A 27,836-nucleotide genomic window follows, 5' to 3' on the forward strand; every position below is an offset into this window, starting at 1 on the left:
CTCCAATTAAGATCGTGGCGGTTATTAATGTAATTAGAGCTGTACTTACAAATCCTGTTTACGACCCCGTTACATGACTGCCACTGTTAATGCCCCTTCTGTCAGTTTCATCGTCTTCTCCGGAATGCATCCTACAACGCATCGAGATGAATCGAATTACCAGTTTCCAAAAATATTCTTTAGATATTACACAATGCTTACCTCGACATCTAGCGTTTCAATGCACCACAGTCAAATCACAGTCGTGCCTGAGACTCTTAATCCGAATTCACATCGGCTCGATGAGGCTTCGCAAGATCTGTCGCTGTAATCCGAACAAGACGTCCATTTATTTAATCCGCTCGAATTACCACGAGCAATTATCTCGACGCATTTCTCGCGCGATGATAAAGCACATGTAATTTTTCGATGCGCAAAGAGAAAGCGGAAAGTGGCGATTTTCCAGAGAAGGAAGATACTTCGGTTCATCGTTTCGTTAATAACAATAAAGTTCAAGTCGTCGTACGCGTAAAAATTAAATGTCAGAATCGATCTTTCGTAAAAAAAGATATCGTTTAATTAAGAGAGAAATTAAAGAGAAAATATAAATGTCAAAAGCAAATGTCGTGCGAAGAGAGTTTATCGATTCGATCATTAAATTAATATTTCGAAACATTAGGTGATCGAATCTCAAGATCGAACATAAGTCAAATTTTTCGAATTGATGTTTGAACAGCTTGAATTTACTTTAGATTCGAAAGTTTGAAACTATGTACAGTTCGAATCTACATTGAAGAATATACGTGTCATATATCAAAACGCATTGCAAACATTTTGCAAAAATTGCTGTTCGAATTGTTCGAAATATTCGGACTCGATACTCATTTTTTTTTATTTACAGCTATTTGAATAGATCGGACATGCGTATACTTAAAACCTTTTTCTTATCTTAATTCGAATTGATAAATCTGGCAAATAAATAAACAAAAATATTTAATTTAACAAATATTTTCTCTTAAAAGAATAAAACAAAAATAAATAAAATTTTAATAAAAATCATCTAAAAAAAAGACTATAATTTTGAATCGTTCGAATCACGCGACTTTTTTACATAAACGCGAGTCGCCGACAAAAGGACGAAGGGGGTTGAGGAGGGTGGAAGAGCTGTCACGACAGTTTTCTAACCTCCATGTTTAATTGTTCGTGAATCTTAAGGAGGGGAGAGGTAATATGAGGGGGAATTGAAAGTGACAGCGTCGCTTATTAAAACGACGATTATATGAAATCTTTGCGTCGCATCGCGAGAACCGGAGCAGCGAAATTTTCGTGATATTTCGCGAATCTGCTTTAACGGAATCCCGCTCGTGACGAAGCTGCAGGATTTAACTTTCGAGCGAGAGAGAAGCGGACGGTTTGTCATCGTGACGCCGCGAAAAATTCGCGAACGGATTTAATGATTGTTAAATCTGGCATCTCGATTAACTCAATCCATTCAGTCAATTTGGATGAGCTTTCCGAATTTTTTCGCGAATCCTCGTTCGATCTCCCGGCGATCCTTTCCTCGCTCGTCGCGTCTTACCTTTGCCATTTAGCGCGCGAGCCGGTGGAGCGTCGTTCGTTGCGGATCGACGACGGAGCGACGGTCTTTGCACGCGTTTCCCTCGGGGATCGAGAGATCGTAGTCACATCGTGATTGATACGCGATTCGTAGATACGGGCGATGCTCGTAACAGCAAAACATTCCCGTCGCGCGCGATCGCGTGACTGACGTAGTTGACAGGCTACAAAATTATCACGATCAAACAACGCGAATGACGAACGAAACAGTACTGCTGTCGCGCAACGGCGCGTACTGAAGTTTACCGTCAATAACGCATATCGCGTTTTGCACGACATCTATTGGTCCGTCTTTTGTAGCTGATTCAATGATCTTTTTTGCAACTGCATTAATGTATACTCGTGTGCTTAAAATGAGAAAAAGAGAGAGAAAGAGGTACACACACACACACACACACACACACACACACACAATATTTATTTATGAAATATTTTTATAATGAAAAATTATAAATTTATAAAATATTATTCAAATTTGTGTTAACAATCGTAAATTGATATCAATAGTTGATAACATTGATATTCTTTAATTACTTCCAAACTCTCTTTCATGATTACGAAAATTTGTCCAGAATTAACGATCTTTATTATATATATTATATATAAAATATTTTTTTATAAATGAATAAAAATTAAATTAATTTTTTCATATAATTACTGTGTTAAAAAATAATTTCTTTTTCTCTCTTTTTTATAAAAGGAACATTATTAACATATGATAAAAACTGTTTGTCTGATAATACCAGTAAGCGCCAGTAGAGTGAAGATCGGAGTAAATAGAAAATCGGAGAAAGAACGATATGTGTAGCGATCAGCAGTGTGAGCTTCGAGGTTAACATAAGTGGCGTTATTATAACGCTAATTGTCATTATTTCTACGAAGTTCTCCTTAATTGGATGTAATAATGATGCCCGGAAAAACTCCAGTACAAGGTAAAGATCGCGAATTTTTTTTCATTCAAAGCGTAATTGATATTCCCTTGATAACATGATGATTCTTTTGTTTCTTCTTACCTGATAGAAAATCCGTTGGGCCTATCCTGGCATAACAGCGTCATGATTCCCACCCTTAATCCAAGCAATATCATGGATTACTTCTCGGAAAGAAGTAATCCATTTTATGACAGGACTTGCAACAACGAGATAATCAAGATGCAACAATCGAACCCAGAACTACTGACGTAAGTCCCAATCGAATCAAATATATACGGAAACGTTATTAGGATAAGTGTATTTATACTGGTTGCTTCCCAGTAATTTGACCGGCCTGGAGTACATTCTTTTGCATGTGCAAGAGCCGATCCTGTATGTGATTAGGAAACAACATAGGCATTCTGCAACTGTAGTTTCACCAATTGCTGATTATTATATCATAGCTGGTGTGGTATATCAGGCTCCAGATTTAGGATCTGTTGTGAGTTCTAGATTGGTGAGTAGGATAAAAATATATATTTCAAGTTTCGTTGACACATTACTTGACTACTTATAGAATATTTTGTATTTTTAATAAAATATATATACTTACATTAGATTCAGATCGTTATATTTAAAAGATATATTTTATAGTTGTCCACGGTTCATCATCTGCAATCTGCCTTTGACGAGGCAAGCGCCTGTTCACGATATCATCCGAGTAAGGGCTATTCTTGGGATTTCAAAAACGGAAAAGCCTTGGCCGCAAAAAAGGAAACGCCGGTGCGTGAGGAGCCTGGTTCATTATTTCAACGACAGAGGGTGGATATGTTACTTGTAGAACTGACTCGTAAATTTCCGTTACCTGTGCCAAAACCAGTGCAGCAAGCACCGGAAGCTCGTACGTAATGTAGTTTGTATATTCTTCGTTCTATATATTCCTTCGTATATTTTTAATAACGTCATTGATTTATTTTCTGATCATTTTAGCTGTGGAAGTTAAGCAGGAAGTGAAGACAGAGAAAAAAGATATGAAACCACCACCAGAAAAGAAACCTAGAAATCTTACTTAATAATTAATTAAGATATAGATAAAATACAAATAGATCAGATGAGAGAAAACGCAATTTTTCATGTCTGTATTGAAGGAACTTAAATTGATTCGATCCGATTGAATGTATTTCCAAATGTATTACAGAATAAATAGTAACATATTTACTTATGTATATCTATAGAGTATGCAATTTTATTAGGATTTAATTTAATAATTTAATAATAATTATAAAACTTGTAATTGTACTTTTAATAATTCTAAGTATAATTTGTATCTTTTTAAATAAAAATTTTAATTAATGTTATTTTATGCAGAAGATACTTATTTATTATTATTATTAATTTTTGAGAAATACCTCAATTTTATGCGTTTTATACTTTTAAAAATACACACATACACGCGCGTACTATAGAATTTAATACTGACAGTGTATATTCGAACACAATTTATATCGGTAACAGTTAATGTATATTTCCTATTTAAGCTTCTTATTTAATTTTTAATTTTGTTTTTATTTATTAACTATATATCTAATGAAAAAAGCAAAATTAAAAATTAAATAAGGAGCTTAAACAGGAAGAATATATTAGCTGTTGTTTGTATAATCTTTACGAATCAACATTATGCAATTCATGTGTTTAACAATGCATTTGAACTAAAAGCATGGAGATAAATAAGCTAATTAAAAAATACAATTTTTCGCGGTGGACGTCACTGTTAAATTTCTCACTGTCCAGTATACAATTATATTAATTAATTCTTTGCGGAAATATAAATAAATATTGTAATAATTTTCTGATATATCGCTTATGGAGGAATGGATAATAATGAAAGCAGAAAACAATCGTCAATTAAGAACTGTCGATCACGTTATTCAATTCACACGTCGACTCGCTCGTACCTTCAGTCGCTTCCGCGGCGGCTCATTCGAGAAAAAAAATGCTCCTCTTAGATCGTACGGATCTCTTTGTGCGCCACGAGAAATTGATCGCGATATACTGTCGGAAATGATATGCGATACGCGTACGTGCAGCGAGTGCCAGTATCTGGAGCAGGACGAACCGGACGATCGGACGGCGAGCTTCGTGGAGTTCCTGGCGAACTGTCAACATGCGAAATGCAAGGTGGTCCGTCTGGTTCGTCAGCAAATAAGTAAACTGCAGAATGTGCAGGTACGAGGGTCCCTCGCATTTCCCGTAATTGGACGCTATCGATCCTCCAACACGTCCCAGTTGACGGCAGCTGAAATCACCCACCGGCACCGCGCGTTTGGAGAACGTCTCGCTCGCCTCCGTTTTAAGATATACATCTCGCACAAAGCCGGAACGCGCGTTTGCGAACGGGCGCGTGTTGATTTTGCTCTTGCGCGCGATAACTCGAGGCGTTTGTGCAATTTACGACGCGATATTTGGAGAACGTGCCGGAGGAAATTAAAATCATTCGAAAAAAAAATGAAGTATATAAAAAAAATTAAACGCCCCACGTGGATGAGGCTGTCACTTTTGGGGCAGACAAAAACAAGTGTAACAATTTTTTAGAGAGAGAGAGAGAGAGAGAGAGAGAGAGAGAGAGAGAGGGAGAGAGAGAATTGAATTATTCAAATTTGCATTGTAAATTTTTTTTTTATTTATAACTATTATTTTTTCATGGAAAAATGGGGAAACTAAATTATATCATGATGGACGTTATAATCTTGCACGTTATTTGGTTCCGTTCCTTCACCTTTGACCTGTCACTATTATTCCCTTTTTGCATTTTCAGCTCTTGTTTTATTAATAACAATAACAGCGCACTCTCAGCGCTTTAAATAGCTCCGAAAATATGTTCCACAATTCTTCTCGGGGTCGCCGTTTGGAGATATTAATATTATCAAGATTTCGGGGAACGGGATGATCTCGCGCGTGGGAAGCTGAGAGAATTTCTTTTGGCAATTCGCAATTGACGGTGATTTTGCATAAGTGAATCTTTTTGCCGTAGCACGAGCATTTTCTGACCGTAAGCAACGTGCGCGACGGTGCGCGCGAGTGGATGCACGAAACGCCCAGTAAAATAAAGTACGATTTGCCCGACAACAATGAAGTTCACGAGGTCTACGGCGAGGTATACGAAATGGAAGGCAGAGTGGTACAGCGGGCGAGCAACAACGAGTTATACGGCAAGCCGTACGAGACGCAGCAAGTAGCAGCGAGGCGAATCGACGAAGTGACGAACGCGGTAGGAATGGGAAAGAAAAGCAGATTCTCCTAGCAAATCTTATTCAGAGTTTCTCGATTAATCGGCTATTAGTACCCGTTTATCTGCCGCACCTCCGTCGAAAAGATGATCAGTCGTGCGATACGTGCAATTTGCGCGCTTCAAAGATTAACGCGATCGACGCGATCAACGGGTTGTTCGGCACCGAAGGGTGAAATAGTCGGTCGCGAGAATTTCACGTTCTCTCCCTCACCCTTTCCTTCTTCCTCTTCTTCCTTTTGTTTTCATTTTGAAGTGAAATTAATAGGTTGGCTTATGTTCTCCGGACGTTCTCTGATAACCGCGCATGTCTAGAACGCAGCGACCGCATCCTTGCACCGCGCGGCGTCTCCTGAGAGAGCGGTGGACCGCAAGTGGATGCTGCGGATCCTGGATCGCGTTCGTCATCGAGCGCATCTGATACTGGCGGCCGCTGCGGTCGGCGTGATAGTCTGGACCGCTCTGGTGTACGGTGTCTTCCTGGGCGCGACGGCCTGTGGAAGCGGTCGCACCTGCTTCCGGTCGTCTCTTAAATACACGCACGCTAAACGCACGCTGTTTTAGCCCGCACATCTGTCGACCGTTTTCCCGTAAATGGTGGTTAAAGTTAACCGAGATTCAACTCATTTCACTTTCGCCCGCGAGAATGGGAAATAGTTGACTGCCGGTTAGCTTTAATTAAGATTTGTAAGATTTGTAGATGCATCTTTTTTTCTTTCTTCTGCGAAATATCATGAATGTCTGTCTAATTTGTGTAAGATATCTGTCCGTCAAAATCTAAATGAAGATTAAAAAAAGGTGCTTCTTTTATAAGAAACAAAATGCTATTTTACATATATTTCCATACGTATTTATACATACACGCTTCACCTGTGTAAAATTATAAATAAATTTTTCTGTAAATGATATTTCTTTAATTTTGTTCGCGATTCTTTTTGGAAACTAGGCTAAGTTATTTTCTGTGAAATTATACGAAAAATCTAATTAGTATATATTAGTATATCTGTCTGTCAAGATATTTAAATGAAGATTAAAGAATGCTGCTTCCTTCAAGAAACAAAATGCTTCGATCAGTCAAATGCTATTTTAGATATATCTCCATATGTTTTATTCGTGATTCTTCTTGGAAAATAAGCTAAATTATTTTCTGCGAAATTATACAAAGAGTGTCTATCTAGTTCGTGTATATCTCTCTATTGAGATATTAAAATCAAGATTAAAACGGTGCATTCAAGAAAGTATTTTAAACATACTTTCATATGTATTATACACTTATACACATGCACGCACACACACGCACACACACACACACACACACACACACACACACACACACATACACACATGTTCTTCTACATAAAATTCTGGATACGTTTTTCTCTAAATAATACTTTTAATTTCATTAATAATTGTTTCCCTTTAGAACAAAGGCTAAGTTAACTGTATTTCAAATATAAAAATTCTGTGTCCACAAATATCTATTCAAATATCTTTTTTACGTAAAAAAGATATTTGAATAGATATTTGTGGACACAGAATTTTTATTTTCAATACTATATATATATATATATATATATATATATATATATATATATACAATATATATATATATATATATATATATATATATATATATTGTATTGAAAATAAATTTATATTTTAAGAACCATATCTCATATCACTTTTATTTTCGGGATCGCCTCATTTAATTTGATAAAATAAATATATAATTTAAACCGGCATTATTTTAATACATATTATAATATATGAAGAAATATAATTTAGGAAATAAGACTAAATATATTTAAAATATATACATAATTTCGATATATTAATCTGAATATATAGCGTTTATCAAAGATATATATAGATTTTTAATAAAACATGTAAAAGACAGATCGAGGTTACAAGGTAAAATGTAAAGATTTAGAAAATATACGGATACATTATGCATGTAAAATTATAACGAACATCCTCGGATATTTAAAGTAGCTCGATATATGACAAAGGAAGAAGTGTAGAGCAGGGGACGATTGGGACGTGGCGTCAGGTAACGCGGCGCTATGAAATGACGAGACGTTTCAAGACTTGACACAAAATATATTAAACTTGGAATAGTACATCACGTGTAGCGTTCGGTTAAGTTATGCGGCTAAATCGCATCTTGCGAGGACTCGCGACTCGCGACTCCTCGCCCCGGTCTCGCGGCTGGATCGGTGAGCGGCGGGGGTGGGTCTAAGATGATCTCTCGATGATCTCTCCCGGTTGGTGAGATCGTGACGCGCCACGATATTCTACGATACGCTGATATGTCTGCTACGATATCGTCATCGTGATATGTTCGCACCGGCGCGCGTTAACAAGCGAGACACGAGATTCGTTGACTTTGTCTTTGATACTCGCGTGTATCCGTCGTGGCGTCGACCGATGCGCGCGATACAGTTTTCAGGCTTCTGAAATCGATCGCCCTTATGATATGCGGTGTGTGTGTGTGTGTATGTGTGTTTGTGTATACGTGTGTGTGTATGTGTGTACGTGTAGGTGTTGCGCCTCCCGATTCGCTTCCGCGATCAAGTTTACACGCAGCTCTCCGGGCCTGGTATGGAATTGGCGATGATGATCTCCTTCATCAGGTTGCGATCGGCTTTGAAGCTGATGGGCTCCCAGGACTTCGCGGAGAACGGGTTCAGCTGCCAAGTCAAGAGAGAGGAGATATCGAGTCTAAATCTAATTAATACCATCCGCGCGGAGAAACAGAATTGGAAATCGAAAATAGTAACGATCGCGCCACGGTGTCTTTGAGGACGCTTTCGGAAGATCGATATTATTCATAACGATTATGCCGGTCGACAGCAACAGCTAAACTGAGATTGGCTCGATAGCCAGGTTTAATCTAGCTTAATTTATAAGCGATCGATAGAAATTCAATCTACGGCAGATTAAATTTCTAATCTTCTAAATCGGAGCTCGGAATCTCATACACTATTGAAACTTCCTACCTCGCGAAGAGAAAGAAAACAGCAAGGGCACATTATCGTTAGCATTCTAATCCTTCTATAGAGATAATTAGAAATTATTATACGGGACAATTCGTTAAGGATCAAAACAGGTATAGAGCAGACGTGAAGACGAACGTCACAATTATTTTAGTTCGAGAATTATTTTAGTTCGAAATTTTTCTCCTTCGAGCGTGGAGCGGCGGAGATACGAATTGTATTCGATATCAAATTAAATTTACGGATTGCGGAATCTGCCTGATTTTAACTCCGTTACGACTACCGTATAAATTTCTGAATTAACTTACGCTGCATCTGTTCGTCTGCAGTCCCTGCTTGTGAATGTCGTAGGGCGCGAACAGCGTGTCCGGCCTCACCGGCAAAAACAGCTGCGGCTCCCGTTTGATCTTCTCTTGGTCTAGAACATCCACGTTATTCCGCTTTTCATTAACAGAACGATTCAAATAAAGCGCTGAAAGCAAAGGCTGAGAGCGACATTAAAAAAAAAAAAAAAAAAAAAAAACAATTCTATTAAGTACACCGTTGAAAAAAAAAAAGAATATCCTTTGGATAAATTTTATTTTTGTCAAATAGTTCCTGAAAATATCTCTGGTCCTCGGTGTGCTTTGCCATCCAAATAAAAACCTCGCTGTCCGAACATGAATTCGCCGCGGCTCAAAAATAGCACGTGTAACACGATCAATCGGAAAATAACAGGTCGAACAGAAAGCAATTACGCTGTTGTTCGGACCCCTCAGTGTTTTATGAATCTTTAAAGGAAGAACCTAACGCGATTCTCCCCTCGTTTTCGTCGCTCGTAACGAAACAACATTAGACGAATATTAGATCGACCAGGTCAGGTCAGATCGCGAGCAAAAATAACGTCCGTCTAATGGTACCTTGGGGCGATTGTATGATGTCCGGTTGATTATTGAGCGCATAATCGGTGACCTGTTTCAGCGTGTACTCGACGAAGTACGTGTGGTCGCCGTGGGTCACGTCCAGCATCGAATTGTTCCTCGAGTCCGGCGGCGTGATTATCGGTTGCTTCATGTACGGCTCGATGTGCACCGGCGACGTGGTGCCGCGGCGTCGATACATCATCAGCATCACGGAGATCACGGTCGCGCCGAAGGCCAGCAGGCAGCCGACCAGCAGCAGAATTAACGGCAGCATACTAACTCCGGTGTCTGAAAAGCGAATATACACTCTCCGTCCTCTCCGGTGCCGATGGATCGGTGCCGTCTCGTAACTCGACAAAAGATCATTCTCCCTCTTTCTCTCTCTCCCTCCCCCCCCCTCTCTCTCTCTCTCTCTATCTTGGCGAAAGGCACATCGTTCGTTGCGCACGTAAAATCAATCCCAATTAATCGCGATAAACTCGACGTATAATTGGAAAACTTCTAATTACCGTCAGTTACGTTAATTACGTGGCACGAAGTGATGACGACTGTGTGAAATTTGCTGTCGTCTTGGCACCGTCTTCTCTCCGTCTTTCGTAGAGATCGTAATAAACGTAAAGCATTTTGAAAATGGATTACAATCGGTTTATTCGGCGGGCTAATAAATGTGAAGGACGTGATAAACGTAAGCTGCTTGCAAATAGTTTATTAAGGATTTCTTCTCGGAATAAACCACCGAAAATGAAAGGAATTGCGTACATTTCTTTCCCGTCACTGAATCCGTGATTTGTGCGGAAATCTCTGTTACTCTTCAGTTTTATTATTAAATATTTTTACTCTATCATATACGCACGATTCTCTATCCAAGTGTAAATAAGAATAATTGACATTAATACATTGAAAGTAAACATTGGGTATAAATATAATCCTAGTTTCACTCATTTTAATTTTAAACGTCAAAATAGAAAATTAGATTACACACAATGAATCTCTGTCAATCCTTTTTAAGGCAGTCTCCCGCGGGATATCATCAATTTTATCTGATTTAATTTGTTCTCGAGGGAGAATCTGGAATAGATCCTTCTAAATCTGATTCTCAAATCGTATCCGTTTCGAAAAGACAATTCCGCAGAGTAATAACCTTTTTTAAAAATACGAAAAGTGTCCTTCATAATATTAATATAATCCTAGCATAAAAACATTTTAGCGTTCCGTCCATTGCTGCCTTTAGTGACTTTTTTAAATATATTTATATAAAATATGATAGACAGAAAGGAAAAGAAGAGAGGAAGACGTACGATGGAAATTTAATTCTGACATTTTTGAAAAACCTTTCAATTACCTGTATGCTTCTCTGAATCGCGCAGCATTATGTCTTCCAGAAGCGAAACTTCGCTGCGGCCCTTGGCGTTCACGGCGTAGGTCACCAGGTAAAAGTGCGTGGCCGGCAGAAGATCCGCCACGGCGATCCGGAAGATCGGCAGATCGGCCGACACGCTGGACGCGTTCACGCGAAGATTGCCGGTCAACACCTCGTAGGCTTCCAGCCGAAACTCCTGGTGAAGCCCGCCGTCGTATCCCGGCACGCACTCGACCTCGAGGATCTCCGAGCTTTGATTCAGCGACGCTTTAATGGTGCAGTTGTTCAGGGGATTCGGCTTCACTGCTCAGAGATACAGTTCCCAGGTTTCGAACTTTAGTCTTAATTAAAAAATATCGGGCTTTTGAGGAATTTATATTCCGGCAGAAAAAACTGTCCGAGAAGAGAGACAGAGAAGTATAAAGTTGTATGTAAAATATAATATACCAGAGGGGAAAGATGTAATTGAGGTAAATGATTTTCTCTCCGCGGATACAAAAGTGATGCGATTTAAGTGAAATACGATAGGACGCAACACGTACGGTCCATCTCGTAGAAAATGAAAACAAATATTTTCGAGTTTATGATGTACGGTGCGATAAGCTGGCTGCGAGCGGCGCGAAAGTCAGATCGAAAAAAAATAATACAAGAGAAACATGAACGCGCCCGCGCGCGCAGAGCTCTAAATACGAACGTCTAAATATTATATATTTTCGACGCGAGATGCAGCAGAACGCATGGTATTTAAGTATTTTCAGAATCTCGGCATTTGTTTGCCTCTCTGTGAAAGCAGAAAGGACAGCATGGATTTCTTCCAGATTGTGATTCGCAATGGAGAGAAGAAAAAAAAAGAGCAGAAACGCAGTCGCGAATAAATTCCCGTCGATTTCTATCTCTCTTCTTCCCCTTTCTCCCTCTCCCTCCTCTCTCTCTCTCTTTTTTTTTTTTTTTTTTTTTTTGACACAGTAAACGTCTAGGACATCACCTGCCGGAATAACTTGATAGATGCAGGGCGCCTCCTGCTTCCCTATCGCGTTCCTACCCCAACAGGTCAGGGCGCCGTAATCCCTCTCGGATTCGGGGGTGTAGACGAGCTCGCTCATGGTGCCGTTGTTACCGTCAAACTTGGCCGGCGCGACTTCGAAGTTCTCGCCGCTGTTGTTGAACTCCCAGACAAAGTCCACTTCGCTGGGGTCGGCGTCGACCTCGCAGCGCACCTTAACGGACTCCTCCAGGGAAGCCCCGATAATCGTCACCTCCTTCATCTTGCAAACCGGCGCGACTGGAATATCGCACGTGGAAGAGAAGAAGAAAAAAGGAGGACACGCGTCTTCGATGGAACAGACGATAAAAACACGGAGACGTCTCTTTCTCTCTTTTTTTTTTTCTTTTTTCTTCTTTTGCCTCTCGTCTCTCTGCTATCGATCGATCGGCGGAACTTCGACAGCGGGATTATGCCGAGTTTAAGAGCCGTTTTATTCGCCCTTAATCGGGAGAATTATATTGTTCGCCGTACGACTTGGATGGGAGGGTTGAAAATAAATTGGCTTCTAAAATGTAATCCCTCATATCTGACGTCCGGGATATTTCGCTCCCGAGTACAATTACGCGCGGTTGGCATATTGTGTAACGCGTATTTTGGAATTTGCCCGAGGAAACAGAGGAACAACGTCAACTTTTAATGCCCAAAAGGTCGGAGGTTAATTCGCCCATAATAATACTTTGGAATAATTGAACATGTCAATAATTCCCCTTTGTACAAATGTTAATTTAGTATAGTATAAATAAATAGATAAATATGTTTATACGCTCGCCTCGCCTATTCATATTTATATTCACGTAATTATTTATGCCGTAGGCAACAAGTGTAAGGGATCTATCTGCGAGAATTATTATAAGTGCTGTTAACGAATCGCGACTAAATACTTTCGCCGCTCCACTCGGACGGAGCGGCGAAGCCCTCAACTTCTCGGAAACTCGATTCATCCCCCGGCATGTACTCGTCGCAGATTACACATTCGCTTTCTGAAGTCCTTGTTATCGATTCGAACTTGTCGTGTCTACTTACACTGTACTCTCAGGTTCACAATCGGACTGATCGTCTCCCCGCGATCGTTGCTGGCGAGACACGTGTAATTCCCCGCGTTGTCACGACCTATGCCCTGCAGCACCAGGCTCTGAGTGCTCATGATGATGCCGGCCGAATAGTTTTGCGTCAGCACGCCGCCCTGTCATTGATGGATTAACGTGTTTAACACGGGGATTGAGATTCCGGAGCGATAACTTTTTTCCCCATGCCATATTTCTTCGGTAATAAGGAAGAAGGGGATGACAAATAGATTTCACTTCAACTTTTCATCTCACACGAATCGTTATCATCTATGGAGATTTCCTTTTAATTAATTCTCTCTCTCTCTCTCTCTCTCTCTCTCTCTCTCTTTTCTGTATTTGAGACATAATATATATTCAGAATTACACATACGCTTTTTCAAATTTCGCGTTTTACGGAGATGAAGGCGAAGGCGAAGGTGGAAATTCTCCAAGAAAATGCGAAGTTTATTTCCGTTTATGAATAGTCGTGTCAGGAATATCCGCGCAATAAACGCGAAGCGACAGATATTTGTCGCTCTCGGAGAAGTGGATGCATATGCAAAGATGAAGAGACGAAAATTTCCCCGAGTCCCCGGTAAGGATTCGTTTTTTTCTCTTCGTAAAGCCGGCATTTTCTTGGAAAGTCTAGATAACACTTTAAAAGTTTCATCGTAAAGTATCACGACTCAAATCGATCCTTATCGAAATAAAAAAGTTATTATCGATTCCCGTGTGTGAATGAAAATGTGAAGCTCGGGCGTCCCGTATCCTTCCCTCTTTTTGGACCTTTGCTTTTTACGCTTAATCGCCCGAGCTTTTTCTCTGTCTCTTTTTTTTTTAGAACTCGGAAACTGCTTGGGGAAGAGCCAAAACTCGTGCAATTATATCGAAAATTCTAAAAGCGAGACGGCAGCCTCGCGCAGGCAAACACTCCGGGATTAAAGTGGGCTCGTCGCTGACTGGTGTGGGACTTACGTTGTGGCGCCAAGTAATTTTGTGATGCTCCGGATTGGCGCGGACTTTGCATTCGAAGTACACATCGTCGCCCTCCTTTATGTTCTCCGCGTTCAGAGTGCTGCCCAGATGCAACTGTACCTTAGGCGGAACTGTGGAGAGAGAGAATTTTTCGGCTGTTCAATGTTTCACGTCGCGCGACTCTAATGAAATATTTCCGGCCGTACTTCGAGAAAATGGCCGTGAAATATTGAGTCCGTTCGGAAATCGTCGGTAGGACGGGAATATATTAATAAGGTACGGCGACCATCCGCGCGCAACGGATTTAACGATTTGGCCAGCGATTTCCATTTTCGCGCATCTCGTACGGCTCACAAATACACGGCGGGACTTGTTGAGTTGTTCCATTCGCATACATTCGTGTACACGGGACTTTAAATCTTTTAACCGATTCTAAATTATTGTCTATTAATCAATGGACAAACGCGCATCACGATCAATAATAATTATAATATCAATAATATTAATCGCATCCCTTTGCAGAACATCCCGTAGGTTTATAAATAATTCTCCACGCCGACATTATATATCTCATACCGCGACATGCGCTTTTCACAGTAACTAATTGTGTACATCGCAGCACCGGAAGGATCGTCGATAGAAGATAATTAAAATAAAGTACCGATATTTTCCGAGCGAGAGAAAAGAATTTGAGCGGCAGCGGAGGGTAAATAAATTGATCCGCGTCCGCGCGATTTGCCGCGTCGTGAGAGTGGCGCCGAGGAAACGGCGCCTGCCACTTACAGACGACATTCAACTTGAAGAAGTCCTCCAGGTACGCGTCCGTCAGGGCCGGGTTTTCGCCGCGGCACTTGAGGATCTTGCCGTGATCATCGGGGACGGGTGAGAATATCAGGGTGCTCAGAATCGCCGACGCGTTGCCGCTCTCCATTATCTGCCGGCACATTCGAAAATTGAGGGGATTGGAGCCGGGGGGGGGGGGGGCGGGGGAAGGGTAATTCGAGCAGGTGTCAAAAAGTGTCGACGTGCAACGACGTCGACGCTTTAAAGTATTTATATATATATATATATATGTGTGTGTGTGTGTGTGTGTGGGGGGGGGGTGTATGTGTGTGTGTGTGTGTGTGTGTGTGTGTGTGTATTCGTTATCGACCTTGCCGTTTCGGAACGTCTCGTTTCCCTCGATCCAGGTGATGCGAGCGCGGGGGTGCGAGCCTGTCGTCTCGCAGGTGATGGAGTAGTCCTTCTCCGTCTCCATGACCGTTAGCTTTGACAGTATCTTCACGGTGAGCGGTTTTACTGGAACCAACCGGCAAATCGCGTTTATTGCGCGCGGGTTATATCGCGCGGTTATAATACCGCGGTGGCCCTTTTTACGCCCCTTAAAACTTTCAAGCTTTCGACTCGTGACGTCCAGAGTTACGAGATCGTAAGAATTCATAATTAATACTTAAAACGCAAATCCTCCACGGTATAATCCGGCCGTTACAAGCTCCCCTTCCCCTCCCACCCCCGCGACGCGTTTATCGCTTTTTAATTATTCCTCGCGTGTCGCGCGTTAAAGATCGCGGGCGATGATTTTTCATTAAAATGATTATATGTATAAAGTGCGTTTAGCATTAATCTGCCGGGTTTTCGATATCGGTTTTTTTGGGGAGATTATACACATCACCTTTGACAAAAATATCTGGTTTAAAAGAACCGCAAATATAAAAGGATCATTCCGGCCGTTTGAGATTTGTTCAAGCTGAATAATTAAAGAAGGCTGAATTTATTTTCGCAGTGCTATGGTTATCCAGTGTGCCAGGGTCAGCGTTCCTATTTTCAACAGACCTGCCAATAATTTATCGAGTCGATAACGGAAACGCGAAAGGATTACTTTTCCGCGATCGAAATTTAACTAATGTGAATTATTAACAGGTTAAATGCCGCGGGGATTTTGATTAACTTTGCAAAAGCATAATTAGAGGTTGTGCCAACCAATATCGCGGTAAATAAATGCCATATTTTTGTCAAATGTGCTTGTTGTGTTTAATTGAAATGGCTGACGATACATGTAACTTTTTATAAATATGACTGATTGCACTTTGTCCAAACGGGATGACTCTAGCGTATCAACCCTTGATTTTCGCCGTTTGGTGGCTTGTACACACGTTTGTTTTTGCACAAAAAATTATCGCGCGTAAAATTTAAACAAACGGGCGATGCTCATATGTATATCAATGACGCACAAAAAAAATATGCTAATCTTTACAAATGTTTACATTTCGTTTACATGTTGTTGGATAAGAGATTCGCATCTCGACCGAAGAGAACAAATTTTTTTTCATGGCTACGACAGAATTTTCTCTAGGTAAAATAGAAAAAAAACTACTCACGGTAAACGTCGAGGATCACGGTCTTCTCCAGCGGCGGTATGAGATGCGTGTTGGCCGCCTGGCATTTGTACGTGGTGTTGCGGTGTTCCCGCCGCAGCTGCGGCACCGTCAATTTGCTGACGACGATGTTCTGGCCGAACTCCTCGAGTCTGCCGTCCACCTCCTTGCCGTTCACCAGCCAACTCACCACCGGCGTAGGTTTCCCTTCACGTGGGGTACGCGCGCACGGGGAAAGCACGGAAAGCACGGAAATTATACGCGGCTAATTAACTCTCTCTCTCACTCTCTCACTCTCTCCGGCCTCGTCGTCGATCAGTCTTGCGTGACAGCAGACAAATCACCGGGGCCATAATTACCCTTAATACCGGGTGTCTCCGATCGGGCGCGCCCGCATAATACCCGGCCACTTAGAGGCCGGGCTCCGTATTTAATCACTAACGATAGCCCGCGGTATCTCCCGCTTTTTATTTGTTCACGCGATCTTGAGGGGATTTCCATGCCCCGGGGTTTATGCGCGCGTAAATGCGGAGGCCGGTCGGGGTAATTTGTCGCCCTCTCGCCCGGAGATTCGTATCTCGGCTAAACATATTAATGAGAAACCTGATTTCTCTCGAGGCGGAATTAACGGATAAAATTTTACAAATTCGAGAACGAACGGACGACCGTGTGTACACACGTAATCGTAAATTCATCGTTGCGTTTAAACTATGCGACGAGAAATTTGCTCTATCTCAAAATATCGTATTCTCCACCTCCCCCGTCGCCCCGTCATTTAATTGTGTTAATTACGAAGGGAGATTATAAAGAAATTTCGATGGCGCGGACCGGCGCGATGTCCCAGATTAATTAACCGCGCGATAACGTTGATTTACCATTTTCATAACAGAATCTCAAATATGTACAAGCGAGAACCGACAGCGTAATGTAAATAACTACTGGTAGAAGTTCGAGACGCAGATACCGCCGGGTAAGAGAGCTCTTGTATTTGCGCGAGTTTACCTAAAGGTAAGTCAAAGAGACGAATCAAAATACGAGCACTCACCTCCCCTCACCTCGCAGGACAGACCGAACTCTACGCCGACCTGGAATGGCCCGGCGATGCTCTCCACCTGTACCCCGGAACTGTCGTAAATGAGTAGCTGGTGCGGCGGCACTGCGAACAATTCCGCGAACCAGTGGTTCGCTTTCCATAATTGACGGATAATGGCCCGAGCGGCTCCGGTCCGACTTTTTAAGGAGAATTCGCGAAAGTTAATTTTAAACTTGCAAAAATGAAATTTCGATTAATTCCCACCTTCTCCTCCCTCCGCCCTCCTCCCCCTCCCCCTGCCTCCTCGGAAGTTTCTCAGGAAAGTGGGTTAGACCACCGTCGTAGCACCGGGCCCTTCAATTAGCGAAACCGCGCGAAACGGGATGGAGATTGTTCCGGCAAGTTTAACTTTGCATCGAGATGAAAAAAGACCTTGCATATCGATCGACGTTAACTGCAGCTAATTCCATTTCCTCCCACCCTCCCTCTTTTCATCCCTTGTTAGCATGGACCATCTCCGTTCTCGTCCTTGAGAGCGATCCTCCTCGGGAACGTTTTACGCACTACGGGACGCAGTTAATCATACCGGAACAATGTTACGCGGTCGTTACGATAATGAGTTTCCTCACCGATCACCGTGAGATTCACTTGGAAGTTCTTGGTCGGCGAGTTCTTGAAGTCCACCCGGCATCTGTAGATACCCTCGTCGTCCAGCTGGACCGCCTCCAAGGAGAGCGCGGCTGGCTTCGTCACGGTGACGAAGTAGGCTCTGGGTCCCACGGCGGTGCTGTCCGACCAGTTCAGGGCCTTGTTGAAAGCCCGTCCCCGCACGTCGAAACTGAAAGCAAAATTCGCAAATTTTCAATTCCCTTCTTCCCTGTCTTCCCCCATTTCAGAGAGATATATCACATCCATTTTTATAACTTTTATATTGACAATGAAAAAATTACACGTTGTTCTAGGTCGCATTTTAAAAGTAATACAATGAAGGTTAGCAGCGGTTTAAAATTTTGATAAAAATTTATTTAAATAAGTAAATAGAAGTGCGGTCTGGAAATGTAATTAAGAAATAATGATAAAAAGCTAAATTTTTTAATACAAGTACTTGAAACATTCAAGATTATTTGTAATGTATTTAAAATTTCGTTGCGATGCAGAGATGTTCTGTAAATAAAAATTTTATTTTATTTTATTTGTACCATCTCGTTTCGTTTGTACTCTTAATAAAAATTTATTTTTTATTTACAACTAATTTCTGCATCGCAATAAAGCTTTACATAAATCATCTCGGAATTAAAATACTTATATAAAAAGATTGTCATTATTTTTTAATTACATTACATTTCTATTTTAAATAATTTTTAATCCAGGGTCTTTGTAAAATTTATTACTTTTAAATGTGATCTAGAATTTATAAATTTTTCATTATAAATAAAAATAGGTAATAAAAAACCTATTAACCTATTAACAGGTTTTAAACCTTTACAAAATTTATTGTTAAATGCAACCTAGAATAAGCTATAATTTTTTTCATTGTAAATAAAAATGGGAGTGATACATCTGTAAAGTCTCTGGTCGGCGCAGCAGCTGACTTTTGTCATTATTTCTTAATGAAATTAAAGCACATTTCTACTTTAAATAATCTTTGCTTCAGGTTTTAAATCTTCACGAAATTTATTGTTAAATGCGTCCTAGAATAAGCTATAATTTTTTTTATTGTATGTACATAAAAATGAGTGTGATATATCTGTGAGGTCTTTAGTTGGCGCAGCAGCTGTTTACCTGTAAATGGGCTTCACCGCATAATCACGAAACCAAAGCACCATGTAAACGCGATCCTCTCGCGTGGACGGCTCAATGTCGCAAGGCAAAGTGGCGGTACGACCGAGTACGGCGCTGACCTTAGATGTGGACACTGAGGAAGTTGAAGAAATGTGATTAACGTGCGTCGAGCAACGCGGTAATTATCAAACAATCCCGCGGCATATCTTGTCGGTTCATGCGTAACTCAACAAATTAACAGAGATTTAATTAGATATGAGAATATGTATAAAACACAAGCATTTATTTCATCATGCGTTATTTTATAATGCTCGAGATTATTTATTTATTGCATCGGACGTGTAACAACGTAATGTTTAAATAAATTTGTGAAAAGTTTACTCGAAATCAAACGCTACCTGTGTGCAGCATTCAACGTGATTAATAAAAACAGTCCACATTATTTGCGAAAGGATTTTGCATGGTAATTAGCGGCTAAATAACTTGTTGAAATGTGAATAACAATTTTAATAGCTGCTGTTTTTAATGGTAAAAATTAAGATTTAAGAAATTACGGAATCTATTCAGCGTCTCTGATTTTTAATGGTTTCTTTGGAGCTCGCTGTAAACAACAATGTGACTTTTCTTTCCTGGTTAAATCTCATTAACTTCAACGCTTTGAATAATTTTACTTGTAATACTCCCTCTGTTTTCTTAGAAGCAAGCATTACGGGTCGCTTAATAATTGAGTTAATAATTCTGACGAACGCGCTATTATATAATACTATGTAGCTTTGAATTTTAATGTAAATTCGAAGGCTGTTGTATTTAATAACTTAGGACGTATTGTAAACCGCTAATTATATGGCTAATAAGTTAAATGAGCTGTTACTATTAGCTGTAGTGTCGCGGAAAGTTATTAAATTAATAGGAAGTATTATATAAGTAAAATTACTCATACATAAGCGGTTCATGTAGACGAGATTTAGCAACGAAAAAACTTGGGATTAAATTTTTTTCCTTTTTATTGTTTGGCGTGATTTTAAATTACCCTGAAGTAAAATGCGGCTATGCGAGGATTGTGAACTCTGGGCGAGTAACATCATTACGTTTCGCGAAATAAAGTCGCATCAAGAATGTGTAGATATCTTAAGGGACATTTCCCTCCAATTTAACATTCCATTCTGGCGCGAGAAAGAGTCCCGGTTCGCGATATAAAAAGGAAGCTGCTTTGCTCCTTACGAATAAAGAGACCGGGAAAGCAGCTTGAAAAATATCACTAATGAAGTTCGTTTTCGCGCATAATGGAGTGTTTCCACCCGGCAGCGCGAAATATAATTACGGCGCGTAACATTTCTTTGAGCAAGTTTCACGCTCTGAGTGATTTCCGGTATCGCAACAAGCTGCGTCTGTGATTTCCCGTTTTCCAATACGCCGCAATTTTCATCAATCGAACGACGTCTGTAACACGAATACGAACTCTTCCGGCAGGATATCGCTTTTACGTTTGTTTGTGACGCCCGGATGAAAAATGTACATGCTACGAGCCATTTATCTTTTTTAACATCGTATCAACGCGATTATTATCTGTTCCATCTATTTAAACGCGTGTCATTTTTTATGCTGGGGGCATTTCGAAGATATAAATGAAAACTGACAAGGCGCGGATATATAATAACTGGAAAATAGCTCCGAATAAAAGTCCAAGATAAGATAGTTATTCGCGTAACTGAGGAAGGAGAAGGGGGGGAAAGAATTCCAAAACACAACTGAGTATTTTTAAATAGTTGTAAGTGGGATGGATTATAAATTCAAAACTTGTAAAAGCCCCGCACTTTTGATCAAGACATTCCAACCGCGCGCATTAATGGGAACTTGTTTATTATTTTATCACGTTTTAAGGGAATATTCAACCTCGCTTTTGCGTTTTGACCCAGTTTTATTTTAAAAATGCCATAACTTTGTAAATATCGATTTTAACAGTTTTCAATTTCATGACTTTGTCAGTTTTCCACTTTTCAATATGCATTTATGAAATACGTATTGGGTTCCATTTTGTGCACGGCAAAAGCCATATAGAGTTTCATTCTATGCCGGACATGCTGAGTGTGCACGGCAAACGAAATTATCAGAAGCAGAATTAAGGAATCTATTGTGATTTTGATCTTTGATCAAAGAAAATTTTCCTTCTTTGTTAATCTCCGTTAATAATACGTATCGTACCTCGAAATAATAATATAATCTGCAGAAAAGCAGGGGAATCGCTAAGCGCAGTTCACTTAACCACTTCCTTTTCCGGATGTTTTTGCGGGAAACCAACCGCGGCATCTTTTTTGCTTTTTATTATTCAATTTTCTTCTCTCCCACCTCTCTCTTTTAATAACGATCAAAATAAAATACATTTTTTTGTGGAAATGCATACGCATTCATATATCTTTTCGTAACGAACTCTTTTTTTACCACATTTTTTTATATTTTCGCTAGGGAAAAAAGAGGAAATAACAAACGACCGTTTTGTGCCCGAAAATCACTGGATAAATTTTTAGCCACACATTCCGCTGCTACTTGATATCGATATTTTCCCCAACGTGAACAATGAGGAACCGATAGTTTTCGAGTAATTAAAACGATTGGAGAATCCCTCCCCTCCCCTCGAAACTAAATTAAACATGTATCTCCAATTTCAGAAATGGAATTCTATTAAAGTAAAGCTTATTTGAGGAAACGGTAAATATTGTTTCGCTGCCAAGTAAACGAGTATGTTTACCAGTTGTAACTTTAAACGCACGTTAACAGTCTCTCGACTCTTGAGGCTCGAGTCGCGAGGAAAACGTAATGCTGTAAATTAGAAAGTTACTCATAGGAGACGTAAGGAGTCGATCTTTTATTAAAAAAAAAAAAAAAAAATCGAGAAAATTGACTTTTAAGTCCGTTGATCAGAAAATAACCGATAATTCTGGGACACGCTTCTCGACAGGAATATCACTCGCGCGGGTCAGGGAAGTGGTTAATCCCGATCGTTCGTGCGACCGGCCCGGAGTGTCGGAGGCGTACATACCTAGGTCATCGTCCTTATCCCAGTTGCCACTGGCGTTCACGTAGACGACCACGGCGAATATGTAGCCGCTAATCACGAGTCTCACCGCTATCTCGGCCAGCGTCCCGAGTGCCATCCCACGAAGGGGATGCGACACCTTCGCCGGGCACTTGGGTGGCACGTTCAAATCCGTCGTTCCCTGCATAATACCACCCCGCAGGTACGGCGTCCCCTTATTGTCATTCCACGCCGGAGAGGACCTGCCCCGCCGCTCCTCGCGCCGGTTTCCTGACCCGGCCGAGCGTGCGGGACGAAGACGCAGGATGACAACTCACCGACACGAGCGTGGATCCTTCAGGCCCAAATGCCCGCCGTCGAGGCGCATCGAAGTGCCTGGCTGACAAATCTCCGCTTCCTTCACTGCGTCCTTAATCCGCGTCTCGTTGCGCCGTCCCGCTGCTAGATCAGGGACGAAAGAAATTGCCGAGCGTTTTGTTGTTACTTCAGAACGTCAAAGTATACTCTGCGCTACTTTTGTTATATTAATTTATGTTATAAATTACGTTTTAAATTAATAAATAAAAATATCTCTAAACAACATTTTTGTATTATATGAATCTCGTATGATCTTCACGTAAAAATGATTTTTATCAATAAATAAGAGTTGAATTTAAATATTTTTAAAAACTTTCGTGCACTTGTTAGGATACATGAAATTGGAAATAAATGAGACCAGAAATAGAGATATCTCGAAGATAAATAAGAAATTAAATAGACAAACCTATTACACCAATTTAATATTTCAGGATAATGTCCTCGTGTCTATGGCTATCACTATTTTTGTCCTTTCTCAATCGATCCATTGCTAAAATATATCGTAATTTTTTTATTATGTCGCGATATCGAGTTCAACAGCGGCCACTCGATTGTTTTCACGTGGTTGCCTTCGATTACCCTCTCTTAACTTTATCGTTCTCAGACTTGAGGGTGTGCAATTGCTCTCTCATTGAGGTCGCTACATTACCATTATTTCTCTTACATCCATCAAACTCTTCCTAAACTATAGGTTCTCGACGGTAACGATTTCGTCACGCAGTCTTCCTTGCTTTATCGCCGTTTTCCGATCACGCAATTTCTCCCGTTGCCCTGATTGTGATTTGTTAACGTTCGGCAACTATCGTTGTCGATTACATCCCGGCATTCGTCGCTCGTCGAGGAAGATGCATGGAGGTCCAGATTACTCACCGTTACGCTTCAAATTGACGTCTGTCGCCGGCTCAAATAAAGATGGACATTCGAAAACATCCGGCCGGTATCGGAATCCCGTCGATATTCCTCGCTGACGCTCTATGATCGATTATTACAAATCATTTTCGATATCGTTAATGCCTCGAGAGTGCGTGCGTGCGCGCGCGCGCGTGTCGTTATTATCGTTATTATTTTACCGGACAGAGGTACACTTTCGTTCGGAGTGTCCTCCATGTAATAAACAATTTTACAGGGAGGTGGACTGTGTAGCGAAAGATCGCTTTAAGCAAATGAATTCTTTTCAGTGGTGCAACCTGCGCTTGGGCCAGCCGGTCTCTGCCCGATCGAGCGTCGACCCTCTTCCACCGGCTGCACACGATTCTAATTTCGATCCACTCTACTTATCCCGTCTCCTCCCGAATTCATTCGCGTTATTGTCGCGCACCTTGCCCCCCCGTGCTACCCTGTGTCTGGAAAGTTCCCAACGTCCGGATACGAACGAAAGGATTAGTCGAGCAACTTTATCCCCCAAGTCGTGGGACAATCGTTAATCACTTGATTAATCGTTGCACTCGTTTACACTTCGGTACGTATCACGTTGAGGCGTTCCGGACGATCTGCAAGACATTGGAAATATTCTCTTATTACCGCAAAAGAGAGAGAGAGAGAGAGAGAGAGAGAGAGAGAGAGAGAGAGAGAGAGAGAGAGAGAGAGAGAGAGAGAGAGAGAGAGAGAGAGAGTGTGTGTGTGTGTGTGTGTGTGTGTGTATGTGTGTGTGTATGTGTGTATTATACGCGCATCAATTTATTTTAATAAACTTGTCGACTTTAACGAGGAGAAATGACATTTCAACGCATTATTCGAAGCGTCGCTTGATTCGAGAATCGGTAGATTTACATCTAAGTTACTCGGTTAGAGTTATATTTAGTCAGTTCTATTAACAGCCGGAATTTCTTAGCACTTGCAAAACAATCCGCCGTCTCAAGCGTGATAAGAGGGCTAATTCCCTCTTTCTCTCATTTACTGTCTGTCTCTCTCTCTCTCTCTCTCTCTCTCTCTCTCTCTATTTCTCTTTCTATCTCTATCTCTTTCTCTTTGTTCCGTCGATTAATCAAAGGGGAGTCTTATTGTCATTCCGTCCAAGATCAGACAGCCACTTCCACCACTTCTACCCCATCGGCAAGAGGGCAAAGGGGCGAATGGCAGGCAAGGGAGCAAGATGGGCCCGGCGGGGGATGCTTCGCGGTCTGATCGTCTCGCGAGCGTTCGAGAGGAGTGATTTCACCGCGACGGTATTCTCCAACGATTTTCCACCCCCTAAAGGCCTCCCACCCTTCCTCTCTTTCTCTCCCCCTCTCTACCTCTTTCTCTCTCTCTTACCTCGAAGGTAGACGGCCTCCTCCCACCGCCGACACAGCGGCGATGTCCTCCGGCGAAGATCCTGTCGAGGGGAGGGCGCAGCGAAGGGGAGGGAGAGGACTAACACGCTCTTCGAATAGTACGAGGATCTCGAAGAGTCCTTCGGCAGTCTTCCTTAATGTTTCTTAATTACTCGCGTTCATTAATCATCGGGTCTTTTGATGTCCGTTGAATGCTTTCTTTTGCCGCGTGATTCGCGAGAGCCGAGCGAGAGCTCTCGGCTAAAGCACCCCGAGGCACGCTAAAGCACTCGAGCGGAAGGCTCGAGGCTCGCACCTGAAATGGCGCAACGCGTCCTGACGAAGCACCACCGCCTTTCTCCGCGGGGATTATCGTCCCTCTCGGGTTACCCTCCCTTCGGGGGCTTAGGGCAGCCGTTAGGCGATTCGACAATGGCGATGACAGATCGGTCAACTCGGTTGCACTTCGACACACGCACGATACTTCCGTTGTTATCGTACTGGTCCTCAATTTCCGTCGTGATCGATCATCTCCCACGTATTGTCTCATGGATTTTCTTTTTTCGCGAGGAGAGAAAAGACCGTCAAAAATATAAGATGTATACAGTTGCTACCATCGTTCGTTATACGAAAAAACGATGATATAAAACGTATGTAAAAAACGGCAAAATACTCGAAATCGACGAGGCGTGTTCGTGAAATTCGTTCTGGAATTAATCGACTCTATTTTTCGGATGCTCCGCTTTTCATTGACGCGGATTGTTTTACTTCTTGACAGCGCAAAAATTTCACCGCTATATAGTTACGGATAGTCATACACGGCCGTTACACACGGTCGTTCGTTCTCGCTTCCGTGCGTTCTCTCTCTCTCTCTCTCTCTCTCTCTCTCTCTCTCTCTCTCACTCGCTCTCTCTTTCTCTCTCTCTACTCTCGTTGACTTCCTCTAAAAAATTTAAAGACTAATTTAGGATCAATCCTTTTCAGTTTTTTATAACGATATTAGTCGCTTTGATCTGCAACAAACCGTAATGGGCAGCCCGATTTTTTTTTTTTCGCGAGTAGATACAGACAGTCACGCACAACGAATGTTCGTGATTTCGCAAAAAAAAAAAAATATTCCAGTTAAAACTTCCGTCCTCCCGGTTTATCCTTTATTTTTTTAAATTAGTCAGTGGAAGTACCGATCACACGCACATCTCGCGGGCGAACCATTTATTCCGCTTTACCACCGACCACCGACGGCTCGGCACTGAATCCCGGCGTTCCCATCGGCGCCGTCGTTTCTCACGCTCTTCCCGAGGAGATTTCGCACTCACTCGCAGCGGGAAAATCTCCCCCGTCCGATCTCGATAACGATCGCGGTCCGATCGCGGACCGATGGCAACGACGGCGGTGGCGGTGGCGGTGGCGGTGGTGGCGGGTCACCGGCGGGTGACGACACCGGCTGAATTTCCCACGAAATTTCTCGCCTTCGGAGTGCGAGGCGCGGCGGCTTCAGCCGGCGTTACGAGAGCAGGAGAGCCGCCGTTTTCGCGCTCCCACGGATCCTCCTTCGCACCGCGCTTTTGGCACACGGCGAAGCACACCTCGGCGAAGCTCCTCGCGACGCGTGCTGTCGGCGTGCGACACGCTGCACACGCTTCCTCGTCGCGCGGGCACGCCGCTATAACCGTCGAGAGAGAGGACGACGACGCGCGCGAGACGGGGCGCCGATCGATTTTCGCGAGTCAGTCCGATCCGGCCGCCTCGCGTTTCGACGCGTTTCGATGCTCGCGCGATGTACAACCCCCTACGCCGACGGTGGCGGCCGAGGCGGTGTGGTGGAGGTGGCGGCGGCGGTGGTGGCGGAGAACGTGCCGAGCGCGCTGCCGCGCAGGGCTGTCCGCCCGAGGGGTGCGCCACACAGGGTGTCCCGGAATTGACCGAGAAACGTATATACCGCCTCTCGTCGTCTTATACCTGCGGGGTTTAACGCAGGAACTTTTCCTCGCCGCGAACGTCGAGATGGATCAGCGTTTGGCACGAACCCTCTTGTTTCGATGTTCGATGTCCTATTAACCATCGCTGCGTGATTGAATCCCGAAATAACGCCTGTTAAGTTAGATTGACTGACGCGTTACGTTAGAGATTGATTACTGGCGTCTCTTAGTTTCGAACGATACATCGCGGAGCGAATGTCGGAAATAGCGAATTAATTTATATTTTTAAAAAAATGTGACACGACAGGAAATGATAAGAGAAAAATGGAAAATATATTTAGTATATCAGGGAATTGAGAACACCGCAATTCGATTCTACGTTTTCTTCTAATTTGTGATAGCAATTAGTCGTCTGACACGAGCTTAAGGACTTTTCTTTCTGAATTCTCAAAACTTTCGTGCGCCAAATGAAATTTTTTCGAAAATTTTTTTTACCTTTGCGTGTTTTCTTTCATTATATAGTTAAAATAACGTTACTTTGATGAATCATAAGAGAATATGACGTTTACGTCGAGAGTTTTATCAAAGCCATATGTTTTATTAATCTGATTTCTTTCTCTTTCAATTTCTAATCGTAATTCTCTTTTTCTTTCTTGTCATTTCTTCGCACGAATGCCAATGAAAATTAATAAAAATTTAACAAAATATCAATGACCAAGGTCTAGAACTCTCATCTATAGACTTTCCTGACGAGTGTCTATATTTATTGCGAGTGCGACTGCGCGAGCGGTGCATTCACGCCGTCGCCAGGATCGGAGAAAAGTATTCATGAGAAAACAAATTGGAGGTACCGGGAGTCTAGCTGATATACAGGGTGTTTCATAAAGTTTACATCAAACTTGAGAAACGTATTCTCGGCGAATTTGAGATGAACTTTTCGTTCGCGGAAAGTTAAGCGGAAGCGGAA

General features: G+C 41.9%; 4 protein-coding genes across 12 annotated transcripts in view; 2 read left to right on the top strand and 2 right to left on the bottom strand.

Moving 5' to 3' along the window:
• Lrrk (Leucine-rich repeat kinase) overlaps nucleotides 1–1,813 on the bottom strand; it is an 11,732-nt gene extending 9,919 nt beyond the window's left edge. Inside the window, exons 1-3 of the mRNA XM_011636840.3 lie at nucleotides 1,559–1,813; nucleotides 202–304; nucleotides 50–131 (exon numbers count right to left, since the gene is read on the bottom strand). The gene's annotated coding sequence lies outside the window, so the exon portion shown is untranslated. The remainder of the gene's footprint in view (nucleotides 1–49; nucleotides 132–201; nucleotides 305–1,558) is intronic.
• A 549-nt stretch (nucleotides 1,814–2,362) lies between these two features.
• Nucleotides 2,363–3,865, top strand: MED6 (mediator complex subunit 6). Its single transcript, XM_011636841.2, has 5 exons — nucleotides 2,363–2,528; nucleotides 2,617–2,776; nucleotides 2,850–3,024; nucleotides 3,162–3,408; nucleotides 3,498–3,865. The coding sequence occupies exons 1-5, from the start codon at nucleotides 2,501–2,503 to the stop codon at nucleotides 3,578–3,580; spliced, it is 693 nt and encodes a 230-aa protein (XP_011635143.1). The 5' UTR covers nucleotides 2,363–2,500; the 3' UTR covers nucleotides 3,581–3,865.
• Nucleotides 3,866–4,565: 700 nt separating this feature from the next.
• LOC105425882 (uncharacterized) lies at nucleotides 4,566–6,357 on the top strand. Its single transcript, XM_089071187.1, has 3 exons — nucleotides 4,566–5,093; nucleotides 5,539–5,775; nucleotides 6,109–6,357. Exons 1-3 carry the CDS (start codon nucleotides 4,569–4,571, stop codon nucleotides 6,355–6,357), a joined length of 1,011 nt encoding a protein of 336 aa, XP_088927313.1. The 5' UTR covers nucleotides 4,566–4,568.
• Nucleotides 6,358–7,878: 1,521 nt separating this feature from the next.
• On the bottom strand, nucleotides 7,879–26,748 carry side-III (sidestep III). 9 transcript variants are annotated; one of them, XM_089070816.1, is made up of 17 exons: nucleotides 24,952–26,748; nucleotides 23,569–24,188; nucleotides 22,659–22,782; nucleotides 22,345–22,522; nucleotides 19,308–19,440; nucleotides 18,155–18,363; nucleotides 17,538–17,648; nucleotides 16,496–16,699; nucleotides 15,271–15,416; nucleotides 14,901–15,051; nucleotides 14,118–14,248; nucleotides 13,120–13,279; nucleotides 12,037–12,333; nucleotides 11,034–11,354; nucleotides 9,689–9,979; nucleotides 9,098–9,207; nucleotides 7,879–8,483 (listed from the first exon to the last, which is right to left on the bottom strand). In XM_089070816.1, the coding sequence occupies exons 4-17, from the start codon at nucleotides 22,457–22,459 to the stop codon at nucleotides 8,370–8,372; spliced, it is 2,493 nt and encodes an 830-aa protein (XP_088926942.1). In that variant the 5' UTR covers nucleotides 22,460–22,522; nucleotides 22,659–22,782; nucleotides 23,569–24,188; nucleotides 24,952–26,748; the 3' UTR covers nucleotides 7,879–8,369. The 9 variants fall into 9 exon arrangements, with proteins under 9 accessions (XP_088926942.1, XP_088926941.1, XP_088926943.1 ...); XM_089070815.1 differs by having other exon boundaries at nucleotides 23,105–24,188; XM_089070817.1 differs by lacking the exon at nucleotides 23,569–24,188.
• Nucleotides 26,749–27,836: the final 1,088 nt, after the last annotated feature.

Source organism: Pogonomyrmex barbatus, unplaced genomic scaffold (genome assembly GCF_055798465.1).
Source record: "Pogonomyrmex barbatus isolate J1 unplaced genomic scaffold, ASM5579846v1 scaffold11, whole genome shotgun sequence".
NCBI classification, from domain to species: Eukaryota; Metazoa; Arthropoda; class Insecta; order Hymenoptera; family Formicidae; genus Pogonomyrmex; species Pogonomyrmex barbatus.